This window comes from Notamacropus eugenii, chromosome 2 (assembly GCF_028372415.1).
Source record: "Notamacropus eugenii isolate mMacEug1 chromosome 2, mMacEug1.pri_v2, whole genome shotgun sequence".
In the NCBI taxonomy this organism is placed as follows: Eukaryota; Metazoa; Chordata; class Mammalia; order Diprotodontia; family Macropodidae; genus Notamacropus; species Notamacropus eugenii.
The window spans coordinates 503,522,056-503,544,075 of record NC_092873.1 but is presented as its reverse complement, the minus strand read 5'-3'; the positions used below and the strand labels follow the sequence as shown (position 1 = coordinate 503,544,075).

Here is a 22,020-nt window from a genome sequence, read left to right as displayed (position 1 = left end):
AAAACACTCCAGTTGATCACAGTTCTCAAATCTTTCAAGTTTGTGTTCCTTGCAACATTGTAGTCATCATACAACCTGCTCGTAGTCATTTCATTGTGTATCTGTTCACAGTTACCCAGTTTTCTCTAAATCCAAATCCATCCAGTATTTCTTATGGGCAATATCCCATTAAATTCATATACAAGTAATTCATTCTTCAACTGATGAGCACCCACTTTGTTTCTAGTGCCTTCCTCTACATTCTTCCCCAGACTGATAGCTTTGGGACATTAATACACATACATACACACACACGGACACAACACACACATATATGTAACGTATTAAGCACTATGTTCCAGCCATTGTGCTAGTGCTTTACAAACGGTATCTCATTCGAGCCTCACCATAACCCTGGGGGAAGGAGTTGTGTTATCTCCATTTTGTAGTTGAGGAAACTGAGGCAGAGGTTAAATGATTTGTCCAGCGTTATACTGCTAGTAAGCATCTGAGGTCACATTTGAACTCAGGTCTTCTAGACACCAAGTCTATTGCTCTACAGCCACTTTACCACCTAGTGGCAGTAATGCTGAGTAAAATGAAATGACAACTAATTGACTCCAGGGCTTCAAAACACATCCTCCCCTTCCCCAAATAAAATTAAAAACAAAAATGTTACAAACATGCTCCATTGGTCGTGGCCAAAAAGCTGAAAAGACACATCTCATTCCGTACTCTAAGTCTTTCCCTACCAGGAAGTGGAGGGCCTGTTTTAGCCCCAGTCCTGTGGAATCCTGGTTGGTCCTTAAGTTGATCTGAGTTCCTAAGTCATTTAAAATCGTTTATAACATGAATTGTTCTCCTGGTTCCGTTTGCTTCAACCTGCATTAGTTCATACACGTCTTAAGACATCAGGTTTCCCTGAAACCAAACCCTTAATGACTTTGCTCAAAATGATGACCCTCCACATTCACATGCCGTAACTTGTTTGGCCTTTCCCCAATTATTACCCTACGTCCCCACCTTTCCCCCCATTTCTAATTTTGCCACTGCACGAAAGGCCCTATTTTTATACTTCCTTGGTTGGAGTTTGTTTTGATTAACCTACCCTATTATCTCCAACTCCCTCCTTTCCCTTTTGACAGCAACGTATTTTTGTACCCACCTCTTGTCTATCTTCCTTCCTTTGCCCAGTTCTGATGAATGAGGTTCAAATCCATTACCATTTACGAAGAGAGAGCCTACTATGTGCCAGGTACTGTGTTCAGTGCTGGCAGCCTCCCTCGTTTGTATACACTTCTACCTGCACACATAATGTGGCAATTATTCCTAACTTTCCTTGCCCTTCCAACCCCCTTTTCCTTCTAAGATCAAGACCTAACAGAACCACTCCCAGGCTCTCTAATTTGACTTCCTTTATGACCCTCCCAAAGGATGATAGGATTGGCTTGTATTTGCTCTATTTCAATTTTCAAGGAGCTTGTTACTTGGGATAGGTTTTTGTACCTCCTTCAGGAAGTTCTGAATAGTAGCCTTATCAATAGTAGTGTTTTACCCACGTTATCTTGAGTGCCTCAGGGATTTGAATTGATCTCCACATTAACTCTGAGAAAATATGAACAGAAGTCTGGACTCACAGAAATATTTACGCTGGAACGGTAGACCCACAAAAGGGCTTTGGAGAGGACACGGGGCTGTTTTTGTCTCCACACCGTATCCTCAGGAGCCACTGTTTTTAAGGCGTTTTTTCCCCTCGAAGAGCAGGGGGGAGATCTGTCCTCAGCTTACCTTCCTCCTCCCCAGTTTCCCCTGGATTACAGTTTTGCTAGTATCATTACTGCCAGAGTACAGGCCAAACACTGAAGGCTATTATAAACACTACAGCAGGTTCTGTGGCCATCTCTACCATTCTCTTAGTCATGAGCAACTTCACAACACTCTGGGTCACCAAGACCATCTCAGCCCAGCCATAATCAATGCAAGTTTGCTTTCCTCAAATTAGGGCCTGGGCATCAAGGGAAAAAGGATGCAACCCTGGCCCTGCCCCCCAAGTGCTCTTCTAGGGTCCAGAACCTGGCAGGAGTTCACTGCTTGGAGAAAGAGAAAGGGCCCAATATTGGAAGGTCCCCATGGAAGCTTAGTCTCCCCATCCCACTTCATATTTTATCAAGACAGAGTAATGAATCAGAATTGTGATTATAAAATATGTAAAGATAAAGTGGATTGTCAAGGTTGTATTAACATCTGGGGTGTGTGCAGGTGTGTGTATATAGACATCATTAGATATATAAATATATACTGTACAATGGGGAATCTTATTTTGAAATGAATATCTGAATTCTTGAATTCAAAGTTTATTGTTTCGCAAGACCAAAAACTTTGAATGCATTTTCAAAAGTTAAGTCAACAGAAAAATTTCTTGAATTTTTTTGCACAGCTTTTTAGAACATGTCTAAGGGACAGTGTAAAGGCCGACATACTTCACATTATACAACCAGGATGCTGCTACTCATGACCATTTATTCTGCAGGACTAGGCCTTGTTTTCAGGTGCACAGCCTAATATGTGAACACCTTTACTCCCACGTTCCATATTTGTAGAGACTACATCATACTTCTACTACAAAAAAAAAAAAAGCTGCTGAAGCCTTCAAGGAACATGCAAATCCTTCATTAAAGCCTTGGTGACAGCTTGGCTTCCTCATGTACATGTGAAGGCGACCCTGAATTCTTCAAAGCTATGCATGAAGAATATAAACTCTGGTGCAACAGACCAGTTTTGAGTGTGGCTTATCAGTTAAATGAAGACCAGCCTAGCAAAATGTGGATAGGCTTCTAACCAGGTAATTGTTCCTCATGGACCACTGACCTTCAAGAATTCTAGGGAAGAAGCACCCAGAATGTGAATATCACAGAATCTTGTAACGTACTCAAGTACAGCAGGGTGCTCTTACAGAGTTATACAGATGTATCTATGTTCAATAATTATTTAGGAAATGGTAGTAAAAATGGGGTGGTTGTAAAGTCTTTGCCCAACTCTGGTAACTTTAGACACGATAGAAGTGCACTGGTAAACATCAGAAAAGGCAAATTCTCCAAGTACTTTATGAAGCAGTTTTAACTGTGAGTTAACTTTTACTCTTCTGACTTGCGGATTATTTATATGTTGTTGACTGTGTGTGCTCACTGCAGTTTATTTTCAATTCATTTTTTAAAAACATAAGTCATTAAATTACTGAGCAGAAACTAAACAACTGGTCTGAAAAAATGTGTCCAGTTAATACTGAAGGGCTAAAAAAAAAAAAAAAAAATCAAGTTGTATGGTTCTAATTTCAATTTCTATCATGTGGATACCTCAAAGTTATTAAACTTTAAAAGTGTACAAGCATTTTCTACCTGGAACTTAGTTAAGAAAAAAAAATCTAGAGTTTAGAGTTTTTAACGTTAGATGATATTAATAATAGCTAATAATTATGTAGTGCTTACTACGTGCCAGACACTGGGGTTAAGGAAGTGCTTTATAGAAATGATGTCACATTAGATTAGATGATTACACTGTCATCCAAATTTCAGAATGAAAAATATGGAGGCAGAAGCACTACCAAAGTTTTGTTGTGTGGACAGCAACGGTCTTTTGGACTATCAGACTGACAAACGTAGGCTGATTTACTTAATTTCTGCACACTTTTAGAAAATAATTAGGATGAAATAAATTCTTAAAAATATTCTTTCTGAAAAAGCCATCTAGTATGCTAAAGCCTAGACAGTCCATGTGGCTGACTACAAAGCTGGGAACACACACTGGAGCCAGGCCCAAGGGTGTCATATGGATGCTCCCAAGGGGCATAATTACTACTAAGCTCTTTACAGAAGACTTCAAAAGGAAGTACTTTGTTCAAGTTTAAAGCATTAAGAGCACAGAGCTCAAAAAGTAGTGCTCACAGTTGAGGACGGGGTGGGGAACCTGAGGCCTCGAGGTTACATACATCCTCAAGTGCGGCCCTCTGACTGAATCCAAACTTCACAGAACAAATCCCCTTAATAAAAGGATGTGTTCTGCAAAACCTGGACTGAAGTCAAACGGCTGAACCAAAAAACCTACAAGGCTACATGTGGTCTCAAGGCCACAGGTGCTCCACCCCCGATTAGGAGAAAGCCTTACAGCAACCCACTGACGGAGTCTTCTATTAAGGTAAGTGCTCATTTTCAAAGGCAAATAAATGCTTGATTAAAAAAAAAAGGTAAAAATTAGAAAAACACAAGGGTTGAAGGTTCAAAGTCCTTTAGGTTGTTCTGGAATATTTCTATATGGGCTTCCTAATATTTCACAAGACTATCTAGTAGGCACCCATAATTAGGCAATCAGGATTACAGAACTATGAAATTCCTTGTAAATATAGCTCATATAAAAAATACTTGGAATATAAAAGAAACCAGATTTTAAAGAAAATAGTTCAAAGTTTTCTTAATCACCCTGTATCAGAACCCACTGTGACTGATAACCAGGGTAAAAAAAAACCTGCTCTCACACCCGGGCTTGGGCTCTGCTGTTAAAGTTGGCTCCCTTTATTTAGGCCCAGAGTTTAATCAAATGAACCAACCGATGACTAGCGCAGAGGGTCAAACTTCACCCAGGTTTTCTTCAAAGGTCATCATGATGTCACTTTGCAGATTCATGTCAATGGTGCTGGCCATCTGTGGACAAGGAAGAGAAATGAAACAGATGCCGAGAACTAGGAGAGAAGGAGTCATTTTTTCACAAGAAGACCTTAATCAATCCATTCAGAATTAATTCTAATAAATGTCTTTTCCATTTTACCAGAAGCAGTTTATTATTGCACTCTTATTTTCCTGAGCACTTCAGATACTAGACTAAATCTTTACTCCCCTTTGCCTATAGGAAGAAAGCACTGTTAATTTTAATTTTAACAAAACGTGTCCCCCCCCTCCCCCCTTTTTTTTGTTCAAGTAGGTTTTATAAAGACCAAGTGTTTGTTCTGGTACAGACGCTCCAGAGAAGGAAGCAGAATATCACAAGGAAGCATCTGGTAGGTTAGGATTCCTTTGGTCACGGTGCAGGAGGCCCATGAGCACTGCTCTGTATAATCAAGCTTGGCTAAGAAAACATCCCCTCAGGGATGCAAACATTTGAAGGGCCAAGTCTTCAATTCAAGTCTGACAACCCTCACCCAAATATCCAGGAGAACCAGCACAATGCTCCCTAAGTAGTCAGAACAGCTGCTGGACATGGAAGACCTGGTCTGAAAGGACACTCACTGTGAGGTGATGTGGATTTGGGGACCAGAAGCCAATAGGCACTCACTGGCGGGCAGCAACTGCCAATTAGGCTGCTTTGGTTTAAAAAAAAAAAAAAGCTTGAAAGCTACACGAGATGGGGAAAAGAAATTAAAGAACAAGACAGTGCCCAGGCAGGAACGTGGCCTGGGGAGAGAGAAGGAAGCTGCCCTCCTGAGCAGGGCACACGCTCCAATCAGGCTTCTGCTACATTGCTACAGTCCCAAGACACCTTGCTCAAATGACCAAACAGCTGATGTGCAAGCCAGAAACGAAGACCATGAAGCTTTCCTGGTTCTGCTTGGAAAGGCATACGCACACAAATGAACTCAGTCATTCTCACACAGGAAAGGAAAGTGGGAGCCAGAGGAAGGGAGAGAACGGTAACTTAGAGGTCTCCAAGACTGGGCATCAGGAGAAAGAATATCTATATTCTCTTGACCTTGGCCTGGACCTCAGGAAACTGAGGCCAGGGACAGCGAGCAAGGCAGAGGATGAGCCCTGGGCAGATATGTAAAGTTTTGTGGCACTGGGAAGACCCCCTGCGAATGAATGACCCATGTTTTACTTACAGCTTCCCTTCTTCTTCTCTCCTGCTCTCTCTTTCTTGCCAAATTACGATCTTTGATAAGCCAGGGATCTTCCTGAACTTCCAATGGTGCCTGATGCGGCTTTTGTAATTCAATGTAACATTCATCTTGAATTTTATTTGCATTCTTTTCAAAGTCCCTTTAAAAACCACATTTTTGTTTCATCAGAAAATATTAAAAGCTATGCAAGGACTTTATTATCTGGTTAATATATTTAAAGCCTGCAAAAGGTCTACTAAGCTGTGTTACTTTATGATACAGGGTATTGTTTTGAAAACAGTGTAAAGTCACAGAAACTTTTGTTTAAAAAAAAGTTAAACTTTAAAGGTAGGTGTGTGTGTGCGCACGCGAGCGTGTGCATGCACACATGTCCCCACAACTTCCCTGTATTGGACACAATATACAGCTTGGGAACAAAAGCGGCACACAGAAAGGTGGTCTTCACATAAGACTCACGTGTCATCTTTACAGTTGACTTCACTGTTGGCATTACATCCATCATGGCACAGTTCACATGGTTCATACTGACATAAAATGGACATACATATATAAAATGGATATACACACACATATACATACATATATACACACATATATACACACACACACACACATATGTATATGAAAGCGGGGTTCTTGATTCCAAAATGAGAAAGGCTAGGTCAAAGTGAGGAGAGATTTGCAGAGGGCCAAATAGCAATTATTAAGAATTCTGAGGACAGTACCAATGCCTGTGAATCACTGAGCCAAACTGGCCCCATGTGCTATTATTAACTCAAGCTGCCAGTCCAACTCTGCGCCCTGGCACAGGTCCTGACCTCCTTAAGACTAAATTCAGATGATCCCTTGTCAGCATTCTCTCCATTCTCAAATTATCAACTTCCTCATGCAGAGGCATCTTTGATTCCCCACACACATCTATGCTCAGTGACAATGGAGGCGTTGATGTATTACCCTTGTATTCTCAGCACCTAACTGTGCAAATGCCATGCACACTTCTTCAGTCTCGTCAAACTCTTCGTGACTCCACCTGGTATTTTCTTGGCAGAGATGCTCACGCAATTGGCCATTTCCAACTCATTTTACAGTTGAGGAAACTAAGACAAACAGGGTTAAGTGACTTGCCCAGAGTCACACAGCTAGTAAGTGTCTGAGACCAGATTTGAATTGAGGGAGAGGAGTCTTCCTGACACCAGTCTGGGCACTCCCTGCACCATGGAGCCACCTAGCTGCCCTGCCTTGCACATAGTAGGCACAATTAATGTTCAACTGAGAAAGAAATCTGATCCATTCCAAGTTATTGTTACTTCTGAAGAGCACTTATATGATCAAAATATGAGGCCATCTATTCAAACTATAATGTGAACAAAAAGGCTGAAGTACAGACTACGTGGGTCCACTTCAAACCGATGCCCTAACTTCATTGCAAGAATCTCATACCTCCGTTGATCTGGTTTGGCTGTTGATTCCTCCGGCTTCTGATCCATCTGCTTCCTTATCGGTTCCCGTGTTCGGGTCTTCACTTCCTTTTCTATAACTGCTTTTCTGAACTGCCTGAAGAGATCATCCGAACACTCTGGGAACACTGAGGTTGTGACTGTTTTGCCTAGACTTGTCCAACAGTCCACGTTCTTGATCTTTATATCCTAAAAGAAATGTTTCAATGTTAGCTAACCCAACATAAGAAAGGCATAAAGGGGGGATCAACAGAAGCATTTACAAACACTATCCCCCTAAACAAATCTAAGCTCCTACAACAAAAAAGAACACTCCACTCCACATCAAGAATAAAAGAAAAAGAGCCCTCCTCAGGCTGCTGTTAATAAACAACGAGCACCAATTTCCTTGTAATCAGTGATATTAAGGAGAAATATTTACATGGCCAATTTGGAACAGTTCTCACTTAGGCAGAGTTTTGATAGAAGAATTAAGCAGCAGATTAAAAGAGTTCATTTTAAAAACTTATATACCTAGGTTACAGATTTCTGGGGTTTTGTTTGTGGGTGTGGGTGAAAGGCATGGGAATAGAGGGACAGGTTTAGACCAGACCGAAGAAAGATGTCTTGGTACAGAAAACGCCAAGGGAGGAAGCCCCCTCGGGCAATTCTGTTTACACCCTCCTTGCCTGAAGCTCTGGTCCAGAGGGTCAGAGGCAAGATCTGAACCAGCGTCAGTCAGTCAGTCAGTCAGTCAAGATTAAATTCACTAAGATTAGTTGGATTCCATTGTTCAAATTAGTAAAACTCAATTGAATTAATTTTGCTGTGTGCACAGTCACTTAGTGGCGTCAGGTTTGCACATCTCATGGCTCATGTTTCTTTCCTGCAACTACTAACTCAACTGCAAACTAAGTCAACATTTTACAAGTCCTTGCTGGGTTAGTCAGCATTATAAACAGTTCATTAGGTCAAGTACAAAGACTAGACGGGCTCATATGGCCAATTAATAAGACAACAAACATCTGAGGAACACTGCCACGCTGTTATAAAAAAATCATGTCAAGCACAGATCATCTGGTAGCATTAAGTGAGGTTAAATCACACAAAGTATGGTGAAATGAACACTGGAAAGGGAGCTGCATTTGAATTCTCCTGCTGCTACCCTCTTTCTCTGTACGTGACCTGTGAACAGAACAGGCTGGAGAACTTTCCAACTCTAAGTCCTAGGATATCTGACTTTTAGATCAAATTCAGGTAAAATGCCAAAGCCTGAAAAAAATGTCTTTAAGGATAAGATTAAATGGAAGAATCAAATATTTGTTTTTTCAAGAAAATAGTAGGATTCAGTGTTAGGAAGTGTTAATACAAAACAGGACTTAATATACAATGTTAATATACATGTTTCACGAAATCTATTTCATACACAAAAGCTACATCTTGGTGGAACCCAAAAATGGTGTAACTGATGGGGCAAATTTAGAAAAACAGCAGAAGGCCTGTTAACAAAGCTATTACAAATAGTCAGGAGGTTTGAGGCTGAGTACGCACTAAGATTTAACAGAAAATGTCCACAGAAATATCTTCAAGACAACTTCTTTATCTTTTGGACAATTAATATGCAGTCACTGCATCAACTTCCTCCCAAAGAAGAGCCCAATGGAAGTACTCTCACCTTCTTAATAGGAGCGTCAAGTTCAGGCTCTAACATATCTGACTTACTGCCGGTCTGGTGCACTATGTTAGCGATGGGCTGCCCAGGCTCCCCTACAACACAAATTGTACATTTCAAAGATGTGGGCATTGTGGAACAGCATGACAAATATTTAATTTGGAGATCCAAGGACCCAGGCTCAAATCATGGCTATTCACACTCACTTTCCACTTTTTTCATAGGTTTAGTGTCGATTCCTTCCCGCATCGTATTTAGGAGAGGGGTTGAATTTCCAGCACTCGCTACAGACATGGCGTCATCTTTTCTGTCACCACTTGATGAAGTATTCTAGGGGGAAAACACACCCCAAGGTAGTTCAGTGATGTTCTGAATTGATCAGCTGGATGTTACTAGATTGTAGAACTCTTAGTCACAATTCAGCTTCTCAAATCGTTTTCATTATTCAAAAGTTTTTAAAAAACAAATACCCTCAGTTCTAACAGGAAATTGTGGCTGTGTAAAGCCAGTTGCTACTGGTAAATGCTTTTACTATCTTAATTTCAGTATCTAATTTTATGTTCAGGTTTAATCTCAAATTTTACATCAGTTCCATTAAATGGAACCAAAGAACATAACTGATCACATTTCACTAGCAGCCAGTTAGTCAAAGTTAATCAACAAGTACACAGATAAACCAAGTATTTTCATTATACTTTCAGAAATACGGATGATAAAATATGGATGAAATAAAAGAAGGGTGGGCCTTGAATTTAAAACCTTGGACAAGTCCTTTACAAAAGCCTGGACTTCAAAAAGAAACCCAGAGGAGGAGTTGGACTAAGTAATTTTGAAGGTGAAGGCTTCCATTTTTAAATCTGTGATCTTACAATGGAATGTTAACATTTTTTTTGTAGAGGCAACCTATTAAAATCCTAGAACAAAAAACCTACTTTTTCATTTTCAGAAGAAAAAAGACCAGAGCAGTCTTAGAAATCATCTCCCCCAGCTCTCCTCTGGCAGGTGAGGAGCTAAGACTAGCCACAGGCCATCTAGCTGGCCTCAGGATCCCACTCATGGATGTTTCCCATCAGACACCACTGTCTTTCTGAGAAACAGTTAGAAAGAGAACTCACAATTCTAAATGGAGCTGATGTGCAAACTAGAAACACTTACTCACTGCAAAAGAAGCTGAGACCAACTCCATGTTTCTAAAGACCTTCCTGGTACCTTCAAAGCCAACTCCAAGGCCACTCTGACAAAATGGACTAGACAGACACTAGAACCAGTATTTTAAGCTTCCAAGTCCTATTTGGTACAGTAAAAAAGAGTTACCTCTGAAACGGTAAGAGTAGGTTTGATGGGCTCCAAAGTGAGGACATTCAGGGTATTTTGCAGCAGAGAACAAGCACCTACTGAGGACACAACTTCAGGAAGACCTAAAAATTGAGAATAATGTCAGCACCACGTTGTACAGGCTCAAGTTACCAGCATAAGTAGCTTATCTGGCATAGTTAAAACAAAACAAGTGTACTGGTACTCTTTACCTAGCCTCCTTAATTGGTTCAATACAGACAACTTCGTTTTGCCTAAAAGAAACTGATTGGAAAGTGGGGGATAAGGGGATAAGCAGGGTGGGGGGATGATAGAAGGGAGAGCATGGGGAGGAGAGCGCAATTTGAGGTCGACACTCATGGGGAGGGATAAGATCAAAAGAGAATAGAAGTAATGGGGGACAGGATAGGATGGAGGGAAATATAGTTAGTCTTATACAACACAACTACTATGGAAGTCATTTGCAAAACTACAAGGATTTGGCCTATATTGAATTGCTTGCTTTCCAAAGGGAAGGGGTGGAGAGGGAGGGAGGTAAAGAAGTTGGAACTCAAAGTGTTAGGATCAACTGTCGAGTAACGTTCTTGCCACTAGGAAATAAGAAATACAGGTAAAGGGGTATAGAAAGCTATCTGGCCCTACAGGACAAAAGAGAAGACGGAGACAAGGGCAGAGAGGGAGGATAGAAGAGAGAGCAGATTGGTCACAGGGGCAATTAGAATGCTTGGTGTTTGGGGGGGGAGGGGATAAAAGGGGAGAAAATTTGTAACCCAAAATTTTGTGAAAATGAATGTTAAAAGTTAAATAAATAAATTAAAAAATAAAAAATAAAAGAAACTGATTCCATGGCAACAGTGCTATATATGCCAGATGATTCCTGGCCAACCTAAACACAAATGATAAACATTTACAACTGAGCAGAACCAGAACAAAGTATATGTTATAACAAATAAACATGACACAAAGCATTCAGGATGCTGATCAATGAACGCACTAAGTGGTTCAGAGGGAGGCAGATGAAGCACGTAACGGAGATAATGGGCTCAGAATTCAGAGTGAGACACATCTCTAAATACCCAGGTGCCTGCTTTGCACTTTGGGTTTTCTTTTGCCGACTGCCAAATAGGAGGAGCCTCCTTGCTTTCTGGGGCAGCACATTCCATTTCCAACAAGTTCAAATTGTTTTTCTTTATCATCCCTAAAATTAGTTGCTTTTCCAAATTCTCTCTGTAGTCCTTGCTCTACCCTCATCTAGGGATTAAAAAAGGTAGTGTCCCCTACTCACCAAATATTTGACTGCAGTTATGCTAGAAACCTTAAGTATTCTATCCCTAATGAAAAAGCCGCTCAGGGGTAGAGCCAGTGATGGTTCCAACATAACACACACAAAGATGTAGAAAATGCACCAGACTGATCCTGATGAGAAAATTTAAAAAAAAAAAAAAAGCACAGCAATTTCCTTCTTCAGTCCAACCGGGCCTGGGAGATCACTGGCTATAGAGACGTTATCTGACTAGGCTGGTGCTACTGGAAGTACTGCAGAAGAGGGACAGGCTGCGCCTTCGGCCAAAGGCCCTTGTGTAGGGTGCAGGCACAAGCACCAAGCGGCAGCTCTGTCACCTACTGCTTTGTTCCAGGTTGCAGATCCAGAGCAGAAAGAGGAGGGAGACCTGGTCTAGGTGTGGCACTCCAGGGTGAGGAGGGCTCAAGCAGTTGTGTGGCTGACCCCAGGGGCTGAGGGGTTCTAATTGGTCCCAGGCTTCCGACAGCCAGGGCAATCCCTGACCAAAGGGAGCCTGCACTTCAGCTCCTCCGAACCAGCAGAGTTCCCCACATGACTGAGAGGGGGGATGCTGCCAGCAGTCTACTCGAACCCCAAATGGGGCAAGCCCACAGGCCAGTTGGCCTCAGATGCAAACCTGGGCCTGGAACTTACAGACCTAAGGGTGCCCTAAGGCCATTCTGGGTTTGTAAAAGCTTGCAAATCCCCCAGAGGGCACTGTCTCTGGGATCAGAGAACAACAGAATGCTCAACACCCCAAGAAAACAGCAACAGAAATAGCCCCTACACTGCCTTTAGAAGGACAAAGTCAGGTCCTAGTGAACGAGCAGACAACGATAAAAAGACACTCGTAAAAAGTGATTCTGATGACAATGACATTCAAGACAAACCCCTAAGAGAACAACTCCCAAAGATCGACAAGCAAAGCTCTGAAGATAGAGAGTTTGGGCACAAGTTCAGTGGGCATTCTTAGAAAAGATGAAGCAAGAGTATTTAAAAACAGCTAAAAACATGGAAAAGAAATGAGAGGTATGAAAGAAGGAAGCGGAAAGAAGCAACAGCTCGGAGCAAGGTAACAAACTCCTGGAAGATTAGAATGGACTGAACAGAAGCCAACGATTCCATGAGGTAACAAGAAATATAAAAACCATCAAGAGACTGAAAGCGTGAGGTAACAAAAACCAATGATCTGAAGAAAAATTTAAGAACCTTGGGACTGCCTGAACATCATGGCCAAAATAAAGAGCCAACACATCCTAAGAGCAAACACCAGAGGCTGAAATAAAAGGAGCCCCCAGTCACTCCCTGAAAGAAACCTCCAAATGTAAACTCCCAGGAACATCTCAGCCAAAATCCAGAGCTTCCGAAACAATGACGCCGCAGCAGCCAGAGGAGCTTCAGTCACGATCACCCACGATTTAGCAGCCACTACAATACAGGAGCAAGCTTAGAATCTGATACTCCAGAAGGCAAAGGAGATGGTTTACAACCAAGAAGCGCTTACCCAGCAGAACGGAACATAATTCCACATGGAAAAAGCTGAACCCTTAATGAGAAAGAACTTACAAGCATTCCTGATGAAAAGATTGGAATTGAGTTAAAGCTTTGAAATATCAACACAGGACTGAATAAAAACATAAGGCAAACATGAACAAGCAATCCTCAGTGAGTAGACAAGGACAAACTGTTCACATTCTAACATGGGGAGATGACACATGTCCACTATCGTCGAAATCACAGAGGTAGTCAGATCAGACGGAAGGCCTTAGAGTGGTTCTATTATGTCTTGATGATCCTTCAAAGAAAAATGGAATGAGAAAAAAGAATAGAGTGGAAGAGGGGGAAGAGGTGAAACCAGAACCATGTTCACACACTTGGTACACAAAGACATACAATTGGGTAAAGAAACATTTCACACCTGGGGCATGGCTGACCAAGCTGCAGTATGTGAATATCATGGAACGATGTGAACAGAACCAGGACATCACACACCCTAGCAGCCACACTGTGCAAGGACGGTTTCTGATACACTTAGCCCTTCACATCAACACAAGGACCTGAAACATTCCCAAAGGACTCTGATACAAAACACCATCCACATTCAGAGAAAGAACTACAGACCTGGGACGCACAACGAAGCAGACTATTTTCTACGTTGTTATATGTTTTACGGTTTCTCCCATTCGCTTCAGTTCTTCTCTGCAACATGACTAATGTGAAAATGTGTTTAACAAGAATGTATGCGTAGAACCCATATAAGCTTGCATGCTACCATGTGGATGGAGGGGGAGAAAAATTTATGGAAATGATTGTTGAAAACCGAAAAATTATTAAAAAACAAAAACAAACATAAAGAAACGTTTCACACAGGAGGGAATAAGGAAAACGTGAAAATAAGAGGGAAGGTAGACTCGGTGAGGGAAAGGGCCTTAAGCACAACTATGGAAGGTGGATTTTGAAGGGCTTAAAAGAAAAATAGATAAGAATCCATTACTGGTCTCTGGTTGAGCAGACGAAGGGGCAGAGGAACACTGGCAGATTACATCAAACCTGGAGCACTGGGGATGAGCTCACAACACTGTTCTTTAGACAAAAAAAGGAAAAATATAGCTGAATGAAGTATATGTAAAGTAGAATCTAACAATTCTTTTGTTTGTTCTCAACGTGAAAGATCCAGATGTACACAGTTAAAAATAAAGGGCTCGAGTAGAATCTATCATGCTTCAGCCCAAGGCAAGGACAGCAAAAATGACCTCAGACAGTAACATCAAACCCAAGCCTAATTTACAAAGATAAACATATATTTAGCTTCAAGACACCATACAGAATGAATTCATCTTCATACTAAACATACGCATGTAATAACACAGCATCTAAAAAATCTCAGAGGAAAAGTTCAATGAGTTTTCAGGTACAAATAGACCATAAGACCACTAAACTATCAAAACTCTCAGACCCAAATAAATGCAATAATAAAAACCAAGGAATTTCATAAATTCAATACAACTTCAGAATATATTAGACATGATAAACTTCTGGAGAATACTGGACAGGAATAAAAAGAAGCATGCATATTTCTCAGGTGTGCACGGCACTTGCACAAAAAACTGTCCATGTACCAAGGACAAAACCTCACAAAAGCAGACAGGTTAAAAATCTTCTTTCATATTTCAGAGAGAGAGAGAGAGAGAGAGAGAGAGAGAGAGAGAGAGAGAGAGAGAGAGAGGAGAGAGAAAGACAGAGTTCAACAAATTGGGTATGCCACTAAAACAATAACAAATTAAAGCCTCCAAATTAAACATCAAAATAGAAACCACAAAATCAAAGGAGAGGTTAACAAAACCAAAAACCCCAATGAATTAATAAAATTTTCTCGATAACACTATTGTATCATTATTTAATCTATTAGTAATTTTAACATAATTTAATCTTTTAACATACATATATACATTTACTGTTCACAATTTCTCAAATGACATTTTACTTTTAAAATTCTTACTTGAGAGAGATATGCTAATTTGTGCTGATGGAAGGCTTTGCAAAGTCTGTAAATGTTGAGGTTCTTGGCGCTTAAGAGCTAACAGATCTTGATTTGATTTCCTACAGGAAGACAAAGTCTGAAAACCAACAGCAATATTAGAAACACAATCCCTTCGCAGGGAAACGTATTTGCTAATGAACAATCTAAATGATTAACTGCTATTTAAGTTTCCTTGTCATAAGAGACTACAAGCAATAATGAAATCAACTCTGTTACACAGAGATGTGTAAAAGCATATATATAGAATAAAATATACATGCACATAAAAATTCCACCATAAACATTAATCTTTGATATTGCTTACGAAAAATTACATTGATGCAAAATAAAAACATACTCACATTAATAAGCTAGAATGTACTATTTTCAAATGAACCCTTTATGCCCAACCCCTAAGGACAATTATGTACTTATCTGAAGCACTGCCTTTCCAGGTGGCTGAAGTTCCACACATATTCCCCCTCCTCCTGGCCAATTTCACTGCTTAACAAAAAGTATGGTCCAGCTTGATCATCCATGTTATTCAGTATGCTTAACTCTGAGTATTTTGAAAATAAGATTTCTTTCACTGAGAGTAAGTAAAAGATGTATCACAGACTCTCAAGAGAAAATTCCAAAAAAGTTTTGAGCCATGAAAGCTTCACTGGAAAAAAACCACACAGCCCCTTTTTAAGGGACCTCTTTGAAAAGAGGAATATTTTCATAAATAAATCTTCTAATTAAAAATATCTAGACACACATTCTTACTAGGCTTCTATGGCTGAAAAATATTTCACCATTTCCAAATCCTTATAAATCTCAGTACTTTCCCAAGTGATTTTATTACTCGTCTAAGCTGCACTCTCCTCCGCATCTTGGGCCCTCAATGAAACAGTTCACCTTTTCCACATTCTCCACTCCTCAATCCCTTGTTCCTACGTCGTCCTCTAGTCGCTTGTGCTTGGCCAAACCACAACTCAGCATTATTCCCACATACATCTTCCACTTCTCATAGCACATGATGCTTAAAAGAGCTGAAGCTAACCTTGCTAACTTTGTCCAATACATACTGAGGTTACCTGATCAGAACTGGGCAAAGCAATCCCCATTCACTTCAACGACCGACTTTCACCATCTTCTTCTCAAGCCTCGTACCTTACACCAAGTGTAATGCTCTCCTTCCCTCAATCTTCACCACTCTTGTCTCCTCTTCTACTCCAGATCCTTTCCCTCCTCCCAGGCCAATCTCTTTTCCCTCTTGGATCCCAATCCCTTCCACCTTCACTAGCAGACTGATCACCTTGCCAAGTGGCTCTTTCCTCACTGTCCATATACACAAGCAGGTCTCTGCCCATGCTTCAAAAATATCCCCACTAGATGTTACCAATCCCTCCCATCATCCTACAGGCTCTTCTCCATCCTCATCCTTCCTGACCCCTCTGCACCAGCTGACTCAACTGACCACTCTCCTAAATCCTCTCTCTGCTCTGAATTTGCTTACTTCTGCTTCCTCCCCCTGTCTCACTGAGCTCCTTTGCTTGACCTTTTTCCTCTCTGCCCTCCCTAAAGGCTTTGTCCTGGGCTCTCTTCCCTCCAGTCTCTTACTTGGTGATCTTGTCTGCTCCCTGAGTTCATTGTCTTCTCTAGGAAGATGACCCACATCTAGACGTACAAGCCCCTTCCTGGAACACTAGTTCCACATTACACACTGCCTTTAGGGAATTTCAAATTTGTTGCCCCATAGGCATCCCAAACTCAGTACGGGATACTCAGAGCTCTTTATCTTTGTACTCACACCTATCCTACCCCTCTTCTCAACTTCCCTGTTACTGATGAGAATATCATTATCCTTTCAATAACATACATAAAGAGAGCTTTTTAGAAAATGTTTTACATTCAATAATGGGAGTACAACAAAACTCTTGTGAAGTACTGCAAGATTATCTCCCTCCAAAACCCCACGAACTTTCACCACCAGCAACACTTTATAAACTAACATTAAACACCAGTGAAATTAAGTATACACCTGAAGCCACTCCTGTAAACATCAACCTCTCACACTCTTAGGTAGGCTGACAGAGTATGTACAGGGTTCACTTTCCCCGTATTTTCTCCACAGTCCCACTAGTATTGACGTTGACTTTTCCCAATTCTGAATCCATTTATTTTATCTGACTTCCACCTCAAAAGTAGTTTACTATACTGTGAACTACAGATTCCACTTAGAGCTCTAGCTCTTTGGAAGGAAAAGATTTTTGGTGTTTTTTATGGCCAAGTTGGAAAAGAAAAAAAGGCAAGTTCACTCCAGCTGGTAAATTTAAACTCTGAAAATGATGACTGATGATAGAAGCTCCTATTTATTTAGTACTTCCAAATTTGTGTAACCCTGTATTTACATCAGGAGACAGCTAGGTGGTGCTATAGTGCTCAGAGAACTGGGTAGGAAAGACTCAGCCTCAGACTAAAACTCAGAATGACCCTGGGCAAGTCACCTGGTTTGCCTCAGTTTGCCATGTCTTGTCTGGTTTGCCATGTCTGCAAAGTGAGCTGGAGAAGGGAACAGCAAACTACTCCAGTCTCTTTGCAAAGAAAACCCCAATGGGTCACGAAGAGTCAGACATGACTGAACAACAAATGTTCACGTTATCTGATTCTCATGACAACCGTGTCATCAGAGTTATAATCACCACTCCCATTTTGTGGATGAGGAAACTCAGGCTCAGGGAAGGTTAACTGACTCAGCCCAAAGACACACAGTAAGTACCTTAAGGTAGGATTTGAACCGGGGACTACCTACTATACCAAACTGCCACTGAAGCTGCCACAGTCCCAGGCAGTTAGATAAAGCATCATGCAAGAAAACAGGCTCAGATTGCCTAGGTTTTTAATTCGGCACAGAGCAGAGCCTTCAAACTACATTTTCAATGTTAAGATAGGCTAACATTCTTAAAAACCTTAAATACTTTAGAATCTACTTACCTTCATTTTTCCCTTGGAAGGGGAACCACTCTTTCTGATTCCAGTTAACATGGGGAATACTTCTGTAAATGCATATAAATCCGTTTCTCAGTATTTATTAGTTCAGAAGGCTACAACATCTTATTGCAGGTTACTCTATATCCCCTAATTTGTATTGTTAGAAGCTAGATTACTGAAGACTCATTTGAAGGTAATTAAGTTAAGAAGCAACTCCCAATTTAAGAAACTTTTATACAGCATTTCTATGCCCCTTTACCACTGGTCAAAAATCTCTAGCTATTAAAAAAAAAAACAAACCTCCAACACTCATTTCCAGTTAAACCTTCATCCCCCACAGTCCCCATCTGCCTAGCATCTGATTTCAAACTCAAAGGGGCATGCATCCAGTCTAACCCCTTGTTTTAAAGACAAAGAAGCTGATGCCCAGAATCATTCAGGAAGACTTGGGAGCTGGGACAACTCTGGTTCCCTGCCCACCCTCTCTGAGTGGGACTGAGGCATGTCAGAAAAAGGACTTGACCTCTTAAGATTCAGGGCAAAATCCAGCCTACAAATCTGCTCAAGTGGAACTCCTTACAAATGACTGAGGGCACAAAAGGGCCACCCCGTGATGCCATGGTTCGGCAACTAGAGCGGAGGATGGCCCTAAACCTGGGAAAGCAGTTTGTGGACACTGTCTCCAGTTTCTGTGCAGTTCCTGCCTTCCCAGTGACAGACGCAGACACACACAGATAAGTAAGGGACTGACTGAAGCACTTGCCTTGGTCTGACCGTCCTAGACCCTTCATAGCCTCTTGAAATGTTTCACTAGATGTGTTCCTGTCCTCCCCTTTCCTAAAATGTTTGATGCCATGACAAAATTATGTTCCACTTGACAAAAGAATTTCAAATCCTTGAAGTATTATCTAAATGCCACATGACTAAAAGTATTGATTAATCAGGAGTTTGGGTAGGGTGGTGGAAGAAAAAAAAGATGGGGTCAGAGGAGAGAACAACATTAGCCTGTCCGATTAGGAGAGGAAATTCTACCTGACTAGCTTCATCTGACCCTGTGTGTGACTATCTCTCTTTACATATACATACATGCATGTTACATCTAAATGTATATGTGATATACACTCCATTTCCTACATGAATGATTAACGTAAAAAAGGCCTTAGTCAAATGCTCCTGTAAGGCTACTGTTCAGTGAGCATGTTGATAGTTATTAGAAATAATTACAATTAAATGTAAGCATTAAGTGACTATAACGTTCAAACGAAGACTGCTTACGGCCCAACTATGATACGCAGTTCATTTACAAAACTGCTCTCTACCAAGTTGGGTAGACAGTGTGAACAGGCTGTGAATTGTCTACTGCCTTTGAAAAATTGCCCAGGGCCATCATCACTGCATTTCTAACAATTGCAAGCTTCTAATTGGCACCAAGGCTTGTATCTTAAAAGTCAACCTTCTTCTGGTGCTGCAGTCGTCTGCTAGTTTCTAAGGTATTACAGTTGTAGGTTGTCACTGGAAAGACAAATCAAGGAGCTTGGCAGGTGCCCAAGCACACTGCAGGCAGGATCCCGGGAAGAATTAGAGGAGGTCAGGTAAGAGGGAGTAAACAGGCAGCTAGCTCACAAGCTCCACTGATGTTTGGGGAATGGCCAGTGAAGCAGCATTCATGGGAGGACAGAGTTGAGAGTGGCCCAAGATGAAAGGGCAGGTATGGCTTGTCATTTGCTGCACCACTGGGCGGAGGGAGGAGCCAGAAGAAGACTGCAGGTGCCACACAACTGTGCTAGGGACATCAAGTGTAACAGAGTAAGAGTTAGAATGTTATTTCCCTCACAACATCCCTGTGAGGTAGGTAATACTAGGTATTATCATGCTTACAGTCACCTGGAAGGTAGGTTTCAAAGTCAAGATTTAAACCTTAATCCCCATCCCTTGGGATATTCACTTTAAGGAGCTTACTTTTTCACATGGTTGGGGTAAAATGACTAGCCTACACACAGATAATTTATGTAATGAGAGGAAAAAAAAATACAGAAAACAAAACTAGAGGATTTAGGTAGAAAAATTTTAAAAGATAGAAATGAGTAGACAGTACAATTGATTTTTTTTCCATTAAGAAATATCTTCAGACTTGAAAGAATAGGACAAAAGTGTCTAACAAGCTAATATACATAAGATATGTAGTCATATCTTTTCTCAAGAGAGAACTTGGCTGGGCTGGATGAACTCACACCACTTTGTCCAGGCAAACTATTCTCAGTATTGAAAGAGCTGGCAGATGTGATTACTGAACGACTGGGAAGAAACGCCACAGGAGTGAAGGATTCACACTGGCCTGACTCCTAACACCGAAACAGAGTAAATGAGCACAGGGAGCTGGATTTAAAAAGAATGATGCATGAATATAGAAAATATAGTCATAAAGCCACATAAGCAACAGGGTGGATTATTTAAAATGCAGAAAGGGGAAGGCAGTTCATTTATTTTAATAAAGCATTTGATAAGTCTCCATAATGTTTTTCTTGTGTAAAATTTGGTAATACACAAGCTAGAAAATAGTATAAATAGGCAGGACTTGGAACTGGTGGAATGCTCAGGCAGAAGTCATCAATAGATTAATTATCTCTCTAGAAGTCCATACTGCACTGCCCTAGGAAACTGGACTTAGCATGGCACTGTTTCAACTTTTATCAATGACTAATAAAAACAGATGCCATGCTTACTGAATCTGCAATTAACAAAGCTGAGAGGTAAAGGTAAAATGCTGGATGAGAGTGAATAAAATGAGTAACAGGATAGAACTCAATGAAATCCATTAAAATGAAATTTAAGTCACAAGTCTTAGACATGGGCTCCCAGTAGAAGCTAGAATAGACACTGCTAGACAGTATCTTCTATGGAACAAGAGCGGAGGGTTTCATTGGAATGCAACCTCAATGACTGAAGAGCGTAATATGTGACATGCCAAGGGAAAAAAAAACCAAATGCCACCTTAAGCTAACACAATAGTAATTGCCATATAATTAACCCCATCGGAATTCATTCCATATTACTGTGATTCCTTCTGGCCATACAGTTGAAGGAAGATTCTGAATGGAGCAGCTAGGGCATGCAGAGAAAGGCAAGCAAAACAGTGATAGTTTTCACGAAAAAGGGTTCAAGAAACTAAAAATATTTAACCTAGAGGAGCTTAGAGATGGTAAAGTGGGAGAGTGCAATGTGTCCTAAAGCAAGTGACATACTTCCTGTGCTTAGTCCTCCAGTGGTGTAATGATCCCACCATGGAACAGGCTGCCTGGGAAGGGAACATTTTCATTCGCAAACAGCATAACTGGTAGAGAACCATCCTTTTTCAGATATGGTATGGACTGAATGGTCATAGGCATCTCTTCTGATAATCTAATTTCAAAGCTGTTAGTATTTAAATTTCTTGACTAACGGACGTACTGTGAAATCAGTACCCGTTTACTAATGGACACAAATTGCAACATGGAACTTTACCTAAAAGATGAACCTTCACAGATGCAAACCAGGACCCCTAGTTGGTTCTTACCCTTCACTGCTCTAAACGCCAACTCTTAAAGCCTTTTTTAATCTTTTTTTTTTTTTTAACCTCTACAGCCTTTGACACAATCAATGCCCCCTCTTCCCATATAGTTTCCTCCCTAGGTTGTTGTGACGCTGCTCTCCTACCTGACTACTTTTTATCCATCTTCTTTGCTGGATCCTCCTCCAAGGTCATGCCTACCATCAGCGGCTGTCTCCGAAGGCTTGATCCTGAGCCCTTTCCTCTTCTCCCTCCTTCCTATCTTGCTTGGTGCGCGATTGGCCTTGGCTCCCATGGATTCGATGATCACCTCTATGCAGATGATTCTCAGCACTACCCTCGTCTCGAGTCTCCAACTGCCTAGAGAACGTCTGAAACTCAACATGTTCTAAAATGACCTCTTTCTCTTC

The 22,020-nt window shown here is 41.0% G+C and overlaps 1 protein-coding gene across 2 annotated transcripts in view; it reads right to left on the bottom strand.

The window, feature by feature from the left end:
- Positions 1-4,515: 4,515 nt before the first annotated feature.
- The window catches only part of BRDT (bromodomain testis associated), a 39,171-nt gene continuing 21,666 nt past the window's right edge, over positions 4,516-22,020 (bottom strand). Inside the window, exons 12-17 of one of the 2 annotated variants that reach the window (XM_072649070.1) lie at positions 10,286-10,389; positions 9,178-9,301; positions 8,975-9,066; positions 7,304-7,509; positions 5,846-6,002; positions 4,516-4,673 (exon numbers count right to left, since the gene is read on the bottom strand). In XM_072649070.1, coding sequence (XP_072505171.1) covers positions 4,599-4,673; positions 5,846-6,002; positions 7,304-7,509; positions 8,975-9,066; positions 9,178-9,301; positions 10,286-10,389 — 758 coding nt within the window. In that variant the 3' untranslated portion in view covers positions 4,516-4,598. The remainder of the gene's footprint in view (positions 4,674-5,845; positions 6,003-7,303; positions 7,510-8,974; positions 9,067-9,177; positions 9,302-10,285; positions 10,390-22,020) is intronic. The other variant, XM_072649071.1, reaches the window with a different exon arrangement.